Source organism: Salvelinus alpinus, chromosome 22 (genome assembly GCF_045679555.1).
Source record: "Salvelinus alpinus chromosome 22, SLU_Salpinus.1, whole genome shotgun sequence".
NCBI classification, from domain to species: domain Eukaryota; kingdom Metazoa; phylum Chordata; class Actinopteri; order Salmoniformes; family Salmonidae; genus Salvelinus; species Salvelinus alpinus.
Window position 1 is genome coordinate 26,996,276 of NC_092107.1, and position 13,942 is coordinate 27,010,217.

The 13,942-nt window shown below is 42.2% G+C and overlaps 1 protein-coding gene across 2 annotated transcripts in view; it reads left to right on the forward strand.

Moving 5' to 3' along the window:
• LOC139549360 (ATP-binding cassette sub-family C member 5-like) overlaps positions 1–13,942 on the forward strand; it is an 87,342-nt gene that overhangs the window by 22,010 nt on the left and 51,390 nt on the right. For both annotated transcript variants that reach the window (XM_071359785.1, XM_071359786.1), the window contains exons 3-4: positions 10,810–10,955; positions 13,585–13,740. In XM_071359785.1, the coding sequence (XP_071215886.1) occupies positions 10,810–10,955; positions 13,585–13,740 (302 nt within the window). The remainder of the gene's footprint in view (positions 1–10,809; positions 10,956–13,584; positions 13,741–13,942) is intronic.

Genomic DNA, 13,942 nt, shown 5'->3' on the forward strand with positions numbered 1-13,942 from the left:
GCAGCAGATGCCATTTTTAGGATACGTCAATACAGCCTAGTGCTGCTTACCTGAGATGCCATCTTCGTAGGTGTCTGCTTTGACTTCCTTTGTGTCGGAAAAAAGTTGCTTTCAGAACAATTATTTTTGATTGAAAATAAAAAAAGTTATCTTGACAAAGACACATGTACCTCCATAGCATATAACAATTTGCCTGTGAATAACCACACCTTCATAAAACGTGCTACTGTATGCAGAATTCTTGACACGCAACCAAAGCTGCTGCCATATCCTGCCAGCACGCCCACAAGCGAGCCTCTCAGGAGCAGAATGATGACGCATGGAAGAGGGAAAGGAATGAGATGGGAACAGCAATTTGTTGCAAGTTGGGGAGGAGGGCTAATAGCTGAACAATAGACTATTCAAACTTTACTAAAGAATAGTCTAAGAGCTGAGCTAGGTGTGGAAACCTCCCCTCCTATCACAGACCAGATTTTTGCTGACGACCAAGGGGTAGCTTGCTACTCAATGTAAAAGTAACGACTTTTCAAATAAGTTACCTTAACACGTTATGTTGGCTGACAATTTGTTAGCTACGCTGTCCTTACGAACCACATAGCATACCGGTACATACTGCTGTAATGATATGTTAGCTAGCTACCTAACGTTACTAGTTATACATAAAACTTGCCAGTATATTAACTATAGGCTATTGCCAACAATAGCGAAGCAGGCATTGTGACGTTGAACAACAAGCTGGGAATAGAACATTCGGAAGGCGAGTTGGTGCCATGGACTAAATAGGAGCTGACAGGTTGAAAAATGCACTAAAACAAGGCCTGTGTTTTCACGATTATTTCAAAACGACAGCCTTACCAGCTCTGCTAGGGTGAGTGTAAATGGACAGAGTGTTCTCATTTGTGTCTGGAAGTAGCTAGCCAACGTTAGCTTGGGTGCTTGACTGCTGTTGTAAGGCCAGAACACTCAAATCAAGCCTAATCCTCGGCCCGAACGTCCAGTGTTCGCTCCTAGAGCGAAACGGTCTGAATTTACAAACTGACAATTTCTCTGAATGGAAACATAACATTAAATCAAATTAATTAAGCCAAATTTATTCAAATCAATCCCATTTGCTATGTTATTACAAAAAGTTTACGTTCTCTGGTAATGCCAATATGTAATAATGCTTCTCAAATCAGATGTTTCTCAAAGATGCCCTCTGGTGGTCAAACTAGCAATAACTGAGAATTAAATGACGTGCCACAGAATGCTGCAGCAGCATGCAGGGTGTGCCGCAGTATGATGCAACTTTTAAAGGAAGAACCACTGTATATTACGTATTGTATCACAAAAAATACTTTACCAATAAAATGGTCTGACGGGGATGTGGACATACTCGGTATACATATTCCGAATGGAAAAAAATGATCTCACTCCAATACATTTTTATAGAAAGTTAGCAAAATAGATAATATCTTGCTACCATGGAAAGGAAAATACCTTACCTATTTGCTTATGGTCTAGCGACCTGATTTTTAAATTACATGAGAAAAAAATATCCCATTTGGAATGGCAAGCCAGACAAAATTAAAAGGGCCTATTTATATAATGAATATGATTTTGGAGGGCAGAAATGATTAAATATTAAAGCATTAGACCTTTCACTAAAGGCTTCAGCAATATGCAAATTATGTCTCACCCCATGTTCAAGAATGGCCTTTTCCCTTTATTCAGATTACAACCAGTCATATTCCGTTATTTGAAAACAAAATAATCTCAAAAATATCTTTATTTTTTTTAACAAGCCATGGTTGCAATTTCAGTTTAATCCACCAGAAAAGACAGAACAAATAGTGGTTAAACTCAAATATACTAATTGATTAAAAAAAATCTTAACATTTTATCGATAAATTATCTTTGTAATTGATATCATAAAATCAGACTGGTGGAGTTGTTACACATGCAGCTAACACAAATATATGGAAATGTCTGCTCTACCCAAAATTACAAACAACTAATAGTGCATTACCACAAAAATGGAAGAGGCAAGTGGAAAGGGGGGAAAGTAACTTGTCTGTCGGCCCAGCATTAAAGACCAAAATTGGTTAAAGCAAATTGTGATAAATAAAAAAAGTTATACCAGGGACCAAAAAATTGACAGTTGTGCCATATAGATTGCAAAATAGTTAAGAGATTTGCGATGTACCGATTCCATGGCACATGGTTTATGAATTCACGCAAAATGACGCCGGATTCAAAACTTTGAATTTTTCAACTTAAATGATCATACAAAATTCTTGCAACCAATAGAATGCTATCTATATGGCAGACAACCTCCACAGCTTTGCAGAATTTGCTGTGAGGAGGCAGACACATTAGATCATTTGTGGTACTGTCCATAAGTAGCTCGTTTTTGGTTACAGGTCCAGAAATGGCAACATTTACCTGGAGCTAACGCTGTAGATAGCAATACTGGATGATTTGAAAAGTCAGTCAATCGATCAATAATTATTATTTTAGCAAAAAACTCTTTAAATTACAATCTATAGAAACTATGAGAATAGAAATGTTCAGAATTTGTGAAGCATCACAGCAGTTGATAAATAAATGGCAAATCCAATATGGATGGTGCTAAGAGAGATGGAAAGGGGTTGAATGGAGCGGCTATTAACAACAAGATAACAAATGTGAAATATACTCGGTCTGGAAAATGTACATTTGAAGTCGGAAGTTTACATACACTTAGGTTGGAGTCATTAAAACTCGTTTTTCAACCACTCCACAAATTTCTTGTTAACAAACTATAGTTTTGGCAAGTCGGTTAGGACATCTACTTTGTGCATGACACAAGTCATTTTTCCAACAATTGTTTACAGACAGATTATTTCACTGTATCACAATTCCAGTGGGTCAGAAGTTTACATACACTAAGTTGACTGTGCCTTTAAACAGCTTGGAAAATTCCAGAAAATTATGTCATGGCTTCAGAAGCTTCTGTTAGGCTAATTGACATAATTTGAGTAAATTGGAGGTGTACCTGTGGATGTATTTCAAGGCCTACCTTCAAACGCAGTGCCTCTTTGCTTGACATCATGGGAAAATCAAAATAAATCAATCAAGACATCAGAAAAATAATTGTAGAACTCAACAAGTCTGGTTCATCCTTGGGAGCAATTTCCAAACGCCTGAAGGTACCACGTTCATCTGTACAAACAATAGTATGCAAGTATAAACACCATGGGACCACGCAGCCGTCATACCGCTCAGGAAGGAGACGCGTTCTGTCTACTAGAGATGAACGTACTTTGGTGCGAAAAGTGCAAATCGATCCCAGAACAGCAAATGACCTTGTGAAGATGCTGGAAGAAACAGGTACAAAATTATCTATGAATTTAAACAGTACATACTTTATCACCACACACAAGGTAATCACTTCGTTGACTGTCGACATTTCCACAGGGTCACCATGGTAGGCCGTTAGGTGCACCATTAACAGAACCCCCGCCGTGAACCCCCGCCATTTTCTGATGCCCCATACCAAGGAATTAACCTGCACCAAAACTAAGTTTCGAGGATCGTCGTGACTCAATTGGAACATCATTCAGTTGTGAAATGCTCCTTCTAACCCGTCTTAATCTGCTTGGAATGGAGCAGTTGGTTTTATGCATTACAACAATGTTTACCAGAAACAAAGCACCCTGTCAAATTTGTTGGTAAATAAAGATGTCTTATCACCACAGATCCAATAATGATCTGTAAATGTGGCTGAGCCATATTGATGTGGAGAGCGAATGTCTGTTTCTGTCTGAATAGTAGTGTACCCCACATTCAGTTTAACAGGAATGCTAGAAGCGCATGTTCCGTTTATCCAGCCACATCCTATTGGGAAGACACTAATTATGTTGACATTCCCATATAGAAATTGAATTGTGGTATGGAGATATTACTTGGGTTGTGCCAATAGAAGGTTCGGAATGGGGTTCGCCGGGGTTGGATTAGAATAGGTTTCTTTTACAAGGTGTCTAGGTTGTAAAATAATTTGTGCACAGTCAAATCCGCCTCTCATATTCTTTGTCGATGACAAATCATTAATTCATTTGTCCCCCAAAAGTTTTACCCCATGAAGTCCTGATAAGAGCACCTCCAGTGCACATAGTGTCATTAATACTGCCCTCTACTGATTACTGTAGGAATGGTGAGATTGCTGAGTGCGGAAAAAGACTACACACATAGCAGGAGGTCTTCTACCATCGGTTCAGTTTTTTCTGTATGATTTATGCAGTGACCACCAAGTGTTCCCCTCGTGATTCCGGCTGTGTTGCTCGTCAAGTGGATGCATCGACCTCCTGTTTCTTCTGGTATAAGGGCGGCTATTGTTTACTGGGCTCCCGTCCTGGGGCCTGCCGTTGGCGCAAGCTGGAGCGGCTGTTGTTTAAGTCCTGCCGTGGGACTATGCTGGTGTTGTATACTTCAGTTGCATTGTGGCCACTTCTCACTCTTGGTTGTTCTGCTACTCCCAGGGCCCATACGTCAGCGGCATTGAGAAGGCTGACCATGAAAACAACAAACATGATGTGTTGAGTTCGGTCCTGGTCCTCCCATGGCCACTGGGGTTGCTTACGATGCGACATCGGCTGGTACATCATCTGGGTTGTGGGGAACCTTCCTGCTGTGGCTGGCGTGAACCCACGTAGACCGTTACGAGACCCACTGGACGGATGATAACTACAATGTGTTCGCAGGTCAATCCGCAAACTGTCAAAGTTCTGAATTACAGTATTGACAAAATGAGAGCCATTGTCTGATGTTAATTTGAACATCAGACCCTACCTAGGGATGATTTCTCTTAGTAGGTTCTTTGCTACAGCCATTACTGTGGCATGCTTACAAGGAAATGCTTCTACACATTTAGAGAAGGCATCAACCAGGCAGTACTTATACCCCTGGCATAGCGTAAGCTCAATGAAGTCCATCATTATCTGCTCAAAAGGTCCTTCAGGCACGCTGACATAGGCAGCGGAATGCCTCTGCCTTCATTGTTAGTCATACAAATCATGCTCTTATCACAAAATTGCGCCGCAAAAACAGAAAATCCAAGAGCAAACCATGTGCTTTGAAAGAAAATCACATTTCTTTGTACATTAAAATAACTTTTTTTAATTTAAATTTCTTTGCCCATGGGTGAAAAATATTTTGCCCCCCCAGTCCTTTTTCAACAAGTTATTCTAAAATTGAAAATTCCTATTGTAGCTGGAAATGGCTGATAAAAAATAAAAAAATGAATATCTACATAGGCGTACAGAGGCCCATTACTGGCAGCTTCATTAAATAGTACCCGCAAAACACCAGCGTCAACAGTGAAGAGGCGTCTCCGGGATGCTGGCCTTCTAGGCAGAGTTGCAAAGAAAAAGCCATATCTCAGACTGGCCATTAAAAAGAAAAGATGGGCAAAAGAACAGACACTGGACAGAGGAACTCTGCCTAGAAGGCCAGCATCCCAGAGTCACCTCGTCACTGTTGACGTTGAGACTGGTGTTTTGTGGGTACTATTTAATGAAGCTGCCAGTTGAGGACGTGTGAGGCATCTGTTTCTCAAACTAGAGACAAATGTACTTGTCTCTTGCTCAGTTATGCATCGGTGCTTCCCACTCTTTCTATTCTGGTTAGCCCAGTTTGCGCTGTGCTGTGAAGTGAGTAGTACACAACGTTATGAGATTCAGTTTCTTGGCAATTTCTCACATGGAATAGCCTTCATTTCTCAGAACAAGAATAGACTGACGAGTTTCAGAAGAAAGGTCTTTGTTTCTGGCCATTTTGAGCCTGTAATCGAACCCACAAATGCTGATGCTCCAGATACTCAACTAGTCTAAAAGGACAGTTTTATTGCTTCTTTAAAATCAGGACAACACTTTTCAGCTGTGCTAACATAATTGCAAAAGGGTTTTCTAATGATCAATTAGCCTTTTAAAATGATAAACTTGTATTAGCTAACACAACGTGCCGTTGGATCACAGGAGTGATGGTTGCTGATAATGGGCCTCTGTACACCAACGTAGATATTCCATTAAAATTAATCTGCCGTTTCCAGGTACAATAGTCATTTGCAAAATTAACAATGTCAACACTGTATTTCTGATCAATTTGATGTTTTTTTAAATGGACAAAGTTTATACTTTTCTTTCAAAAACAAGGAACCCAAACTTCCAGCACCCTGTCACTAAATAAATACAACAAAGCCTGTTCTTTAGTAAATTTAACACTTAAAGCGCAAAATTGGGGCCACTATACATGGCACTGCACAGTCAGCTCTCTTGGGGTATGGTCCCTGTCAGACAATTGTGTTCATCATGTAAATATTATGTCAATGGTGAGAAATGCACAAAGCAATGTAAGCCATTCTGTGACATAAAACTGCCTTGCTGTTTCCAACAACCGCGAGCAGTTGAGAAGATTTTGTCAATAGGGTCATAATGTGGCCCATCAATATCCTGTACGTCCCATGCATAGTACCAGTCACGTTAACTGTAACTGAACAAAATGACTATCGCCCCGTAGCACTCACTTCTGTCATCATGAAGTGCTTTGAGAGACTAGTCAAGGATCATCACCTCCACCTTACCTGTCACTCTAGACCCACTTCAGTTTGCATACCGCCCCAATAGGTCCACAGGCGATGCAATCGCCATCACACTGCCCTATCCCATCTGGACAAGAGGAATACCTATGTAAGAATTCTGTTCATTGACTAAAGCTCAGCATTCAACACCATAGTACCCTCCAAACTCAGCATTAAGTTCGAGGCCCTGGGTGTCAACCCTGCCCTGTGCAATTGGGTCCTGGACTTCCTGACGGACCGCCCCAGGTGGTGAAGGTAGGAAACAACATCTCCATTTTGCTGATCCTCAACACTGGGACCCCACAAGAGTGCGGGCTCAGCCCCCTCCTGTACAGTAGTAAGCTTGAATACCAACAACGACGAGACAGCCTATAGGTAAGAGGTGAGGACAGAGTGGTGTCAGGAAAACCTCTCACTCAAATGTCAACAAAACAAAGGAGATAATTGTGGACTTCAGGAAACAGCATAGGGGCACCTCCCAATCCACATCGATGGGACAGCAGTGGAGAAGGTGGAAAGTTAAGTTCCTCGGCGTACACATCACGGATAAACTGAAATGGTCCACCCACACAGACAGTGTGGTGAAGAAGAAACAGCGCCTCTTCAACCTCAGGAGGCTGATGAAATTTGGCTTGTCACCTAAAACCCACAAACTTTTACAGATGCAGTTGAAAGCATCCTGTCGTGCTGTATCACCGCCTGGTACAGCATCTGCACCGCCCACAACGGCAGGGCTCTCCAGAGGGCGGGGCGGTCTGCATCACCTGAGACAAACTACCTGCCCTCCAGGACACCTACAGCACCCGATGTCACAGGAAGGCCAAAAAAGATCATCAAGGACAACAACCACACGAGCAACTGCTGGTTCACCCCGGTACCATCCAGAAGGCGAGGTCAGTACAGGTGCATCAAAGCTGGGACTGAAAGACAGAAGCTATTATTCAATCTCAAGGCCATCAAACTGTTAAACAGCAATCACTAACACAGAGAGGCTGCTGCCTACATACAGACTTGAAATCATTGGCCACTTTAATAAATAGATCACTGGTCACTTTGTTTACATATCTTGCATTACTCATGTCATGTGTATGTACTGTATTTTTTACCCTCTATGGCATCTTGCCTATGCCGCTCGGTCATTGCTCATCCATATATTCTTAGTCCATTCCTTTACTTAGATGTGTATTAGGTAGTTAGATTACTAGTTAAAAAACAACGTCCTCACTGTCAACTGCACTTATTTTCAGCAAACCTAACATGTGTAAATATTTGTATGAACATAACAAGATTCATCAACTGAGGCAAACTGAACAAGTTCCACAGACATGTGACTAACAGAAATTGAATAATGTGTCCCTGAATTAAAAGTGGCCACCAGCTGCATTAAGTACTGCAGTGCATCTCCTCCTCATGGATTGCACCAGATTTGCCAGTTCTTGCTGTGAGAGGTTACCCCACTCTTCCACCAGAGGGGGGGGGGGGGGGGGGGATGGCCTTTAGCCCTCACCCTCCGAACCAACAGGTCCCAGGTGTGCTCAATGGGATTGAGATCCGGGCTCTTCGCTGGCCACGGCAGAACACTGACATTCCTGTCAGACCCCTTGACTCTTTCCACATTTTGTTAGGTTACAGCCTTATTCTACAATTGATTAAATTGTTATTTTTCAATCAATCAATCTCATCCATACCTATAAATTGGATGCAGTCTATCACAGTGCCATCCGTTTTGTCACCAAAGCCCCATATACTACCCACCACTGCGACCTGTATGCTCTCCTTGGCTGGCCCTCGCTTCATACTCGTTGCCAAACCCACTGGCTCCAGGTCATCTACAAGACCCTGCTAGGTAAAGTCCCCCCTTATCTCAGCTCGCTGGTCACCATAGCAGCACCCACCTGTAGCACGCACTCCAGCAGGTATATCTCTGGTCACCCCCAAAGCCAATTCCTCCTTTGGCCACCTCTCCTTCCAGTTCTCTGCTGCCAATGACTGGAATGACTACAAAAATCTAAAGGGTCTGAATACTTATGTAAATGTGATAGCAAATATATAAAAACATTTAATCTGCTAACATTTCTAAAAACCTGTTTTTGCTTTGTCATTGTTGTGTAGAGGGGGATTTCTATTTTAGAATAAGGGTGTAACGTAAGAAAAGGTTTAAAAAGTCAAGGGGTCTGAGTACTTAACGAAAGCACTGTGTATATATAAAATATACATAGACATAATAGCAGATCGGTTAAGGGCCATTAGCGAAGCAAGATTAGTTCTGCCAGTCTCCCAACCTACACTACATGTAATAATTCCACCTGCAAATAGCCCTATGACAACGATATACAGTGGGGAGAACAAGTAATTGATAACACTGCTGATTTAGCAGGTTTCCTACTTACAAAGCATGTAGAGGTCTGTAATTTTTATCATAGGTACATTTCAACAGAGACGGGATCTCAAAAAAAATCCAGAAAATCACATTGAATGATTTTTAAGTAATTACATGTGCATTTGCAATACTTGTTCTCCCCACTGTATATCTGTGGTAGTAGATGAATAAAATTCCATGGTTTAACATTTTTTGGAGTACTGTCGTAAATGAAATAGGTACATAGCCACAATCAGTGTATAAAACAGCAGCATCTTATTTTCCACAAATTATTTTAAGCCTTGGTGGAAAAAATACAAATATAAAACTACTTGCAGATGATTTAGGTTTACGAAAGATATTTGAAATATTCAAGATTTTCCACAAATCTAGTCAAACAAAATTATTGCTAAATTGTTGAAATCATTACATATATACAGTATATAATATTTAATGATCATAATAATGTGTCAAACAGATCCTAACACCAATTCCTCTAGTAGGTTAAACTGGGTTACTGACTGAAAATAAGCATCAGACAAGGTCACTAGTCAAACTGGCAATGCACTCGTCCAGTCATCTCTCCAACAAGGCATCACGCCTCACTGCTGCCACCCATTGTTGTAGGTAGTTTACTTAATACAGCAAGGGTGCTCTTATACTTGTGTAATGATACCAATCACTCAAGGAAAAACATTTTAACGCAGTACAATCGTAACCAAGTAGAGATATTTTTGTTATTACCCAAGTAGATTAGGATTGTTCCTATTCCCATGTCTAATCACAAAATGCTCCGTCATTACTACCTACCTGTATGCAATGCAAAGCAATTACTATGTAAAAATGATAATACAATTTTGTAACTATACTAATTAAACCGTCAGCTCTGTGGTGTATGACAGAATGGGTATTAAGTCTTTGAGCAGAGTAAAAGGTTAATAGTGGAAAGAAACATCTCCATACACACTTAACATTTCACTTAAATCAGTCAGCATAAACAATGGCCTGCACACTACATTGCTCTAGTCTGACCAACCACCCTACTTTTCGCCTTAAGGAACCATTGGTATTATGTAACTATACCAAATGTAACATATCATGCTAATTTGAGTGTCCTGGATTTACATTTACTATGTTATGTCTAGTCTGAGACCAGGCTAGTCTTGGTATCAGCTCCAAGTTTAAATAGGCATCACACCTGCGGGACAGGTACAGGATGGCAACAACTGCCCGAGTTACACCAGGAACGCACAATCCCTCAGTCAGTGCTCAGACTGTCCGCAATAGGCTGAGAGAGGCTGGACTGAGGGCTTGTAGGCTTATTGTAAGGCAGGTCCTCATAAGACATCACCGGCAACAACGTTGCCTATGTGCACAAACCCACCGTCGCTGGACCAGACAGGACTTGCAAAAAGTGCTCTTCACTGATGGTTGGGTTCACATTTATCGTCGAAGGAATGAGCGTTACACCGAGGCCTGTACTCTGGAGTGGGATCGATTTTGAGATGGAGGGTCCGTCATGGTCTGGGGCGGTGTGTCACAACATCATCGGACTGAGCTTGTTGTCATTGCAGGCAATCTCAACGCTGTGCGTTACAGGGAAGACATCCTCCTCCCTCATGCCAATTTGAATCCTTTTTGGTGGCGTGACTGGCTAAGTACATTTTAGGAGGGTGGTCACGTGTGTTTGCTAGGACAAGGTCCCAGGGTCTAGTCTCGGTGTGAGCTGTAGTAGGTGGTACGGCTACCTCTAACGTCCGCACTGTGACGTCCGCCACAAGCTAAATGCTTCCAATACGTCATTGTTTAAAATGTATCTGCTCTTATTGACAATATTCATCTCCATCAATTCCAGGATGCACTGGAAACGGCGGCAAGGGCAGAGGGTGGTTTGTCCCTGGACGGTGGCGCTCCCTACATGAAAGAGCTGGAGGAGGAAGCAGTGCGGAGCAAATACCAACACAGCATCGGCGTCCTCAAACCTATCCGCTCCACCAGCAAGTAAGCAAGCAGCACCACCACCGAACACTGTTACAGGTGCATATCGGTAGGACCTCGAGTTTTTCCTTGTGAGGCCAAGTGTTTAGGAAAGACTAGGTCCTAGACATACAGTTGAAGTCAGAAGTTTACATAACCTAGTTAATGACTCCAACCTAAGTGTTTCAACCACTCCACAAATTTCTTGTTAACAAACTATAGTTTTGGCAAGTCGGTTAGGACATGTCACAAGTCATTTTTCCAACAATTGTTTACAGACAGATTATTTCACTTATAATTCAGTGGATCACAATTCCAGTGGGTCAGAAGTTTACATACACTAAGTTGACTGTGCCTTTAAACAGCTTGGAAAATTCCAGAAAATGATGTCATGGCTTTAGAAGCTTCTGTTAGGCTAATTGACATAATTTGAGTCAATTGGAGGTGTACCTGTGGATGCATTTCAAGACCTACCTTCAAACTCAGTGCCTCTGATTTCTTTAGATTTTCCCATGATGTCAAGCAATCAAGACATCAGAAAAATAATTGTAAACCTACACAAGTCTGGTTCACCCTTGGGGGCATTTTCCAAACGCCTGAAGGTACCACGTTCATCTGTACAAACAATAGTACGCAAGTATAAACACCATGGGACCACGCAGCCGTCATACCGCTCAGGAAGGAGACGCGTTCTGTCTCCTAGAGATGAACATACTTTGGTGCAAAAAGTGCAAATCAATCCCAGAACAGCAAAGGACCTTGTGAAGATGCTGTAGGAAACAGGTACGAAAGTATCTATATCCACAGTAAAACGAGATATCATAACCTGAAAGGCCACTCAGCAAGGAAGAAGCCACTGCTCCAAAACCACCATAAAAAGACTACGGTTTGGAACTGCACATGGGGACAAAGATCTTACTTTTTAAAGAACTGTCCTCTGGTCTGATGAAAAAAAAAATGGAACTGTTTGGCCATAATGACCATTGTTATGTTGAGGAAAAAAGGGGGAGGCTTGCAAGCAGAAGAACACCATCCCAACCGTGAAGCACGGGGGTGGCAGCATCATGTTATGGGGGTGCTTTGCTGTAAGGGGGGACTGGTGCTCTTCACAAAATAGATGGCACCATGTGAAAGGAAAATTGTGGATTTTTCTTTAGCAACATCAAGACAGTCAGGATGTTAAAGCTTGGTCACAAATGGGTCTTCCAAATGGACAATGACCCCAAGCATACTTCCACAATTGTAGAAAAATAGCTTAAGGACAACAAAGTCAAGGTATTGGAGTGGACATCAAAGCCCTGACCTCAATTCCATAGAAAATTTGTGGGCAGAATTGAAAAAGCGTGTCTGTTACGCACGCCTCTTGGAGGGAACACAACACCCTGCTACACGCAACTCCCCATGGAGTGAAAGAGGTATGTGACTGTAGGTGCAGGTAAGGATGACAGAGGCAGAATATATTACCGTTTACAGGGAATTTATTTCCGTCACACGGTAATTTGGGGAAAAGGGGCTGGACAAAGAAAGTAATAGTTAAAGCAAAGATAGTTAAAGCAAAGAAAGTTAAAGCACCCTCTCTCCTACCTTACCTACCCACAACTTACCTAGCACAACCTGGCACAATAAAATAGAGGGGATGGTCCACCCAGGTCTTTCCTAGTGTGCATAGACATAGTACATACTACGGGTATATGTATACCCGCAGGCCTCTTTCCTAATCACTCCCAAGGTGCCTTTCCCTTCCCCCCTGGGAACAAACAATGCAGAATAATACAAACTTAGTGAACAATTTCACTTATCAAAAACACAGTCCTATGGCGTACACAAACATCAGCAGGACCGGCTACACAATACTTTACAAAAATTCATACAGACCAACAACGAAACACAGGACATACCGAAACGCTCTCTCTGCGCAACACAGGACATACCAAGAAGCTCTCTCCCCTAACAAAGGAACACTGGCTTTTATCCAGCTGGAAAAGGAGTTTGTAATTGCAGACAGCTGTAGCTGACGAGAGGGCGGGGTCAGCTCCAATCGTTCATCGGGCCGACCAATCAGCTGCTTGGGGGAATCCAGGAAGCCATTTCCTGAAATACACATACCTATACACAAACCCACAACACAGAAACTAGGAAACGTAACAGTGTGCGAGCAAGGAGGCCTACAAACCTGACTAAGTTACACCAGCTCTGTCATGAGGAATGGGCCAAAATGTACCCAACTTATTGTGGGAAGCTTGTGGAAGGCTACCCAAAACGTTTGACCCAAGTTGAACAATTTAAAAGCAATGCTACCAAATACTAATTGAGTATGTAAACTTCTGACCCACCGGGTATGTGATGAAAGAAATAAAAGCTGAAATAAATCATTCTCTTCTATAATTCTGACATTTCACATTCTTAAAATAAAGTGGTGATCCTAACTGACCTAAGACAGGGAATTTTGAAGGATTGTGAAGAACTGAGTTTAAATGTATTTGGCTAAGGTGTATGTAAACTTCCGACTTTATCTGTAGGTGCTCTCTGGCAACATGGTGGCAAGGAATAACTAAGGAGGAAATCTTGAGAGAGAGACTCCTTTTGCTGTACACGATTAGAAGTTCCTCTAACTTTATCTGTCCCCCACAACTCCACCCCACTCCCCCCACAGGCACGAGCACCCGGTGGACAATGCGGGCCTCTTCTCCTTCATGACCTTCAACTGGCTGACCCCGTTGGCCGTTCTCGCCCACCGCAAAGGCCAGCTGCAGCAGGAGGATGTGTGGGCCGTGTCCCAGTTTGAAAGCTGCAAGGTCAACCGCCACAGGTCAGTACTGATTGCTGCACATATGGGGTCACAAAGGTCACCCTTCCAAGGATAGGTAATTGAAAGATGCCAAGAACCCGCTTGGCCTGGGTCTCGGTTTGGGTCGGAGTTCTCAACAGTTGTAGTTTTTTCCCCTTAAGAAAACGTGTTTTATTGTTTTATGGACTGTGATAATCAGAATGTAGAGGGGGGATAGTTTCAG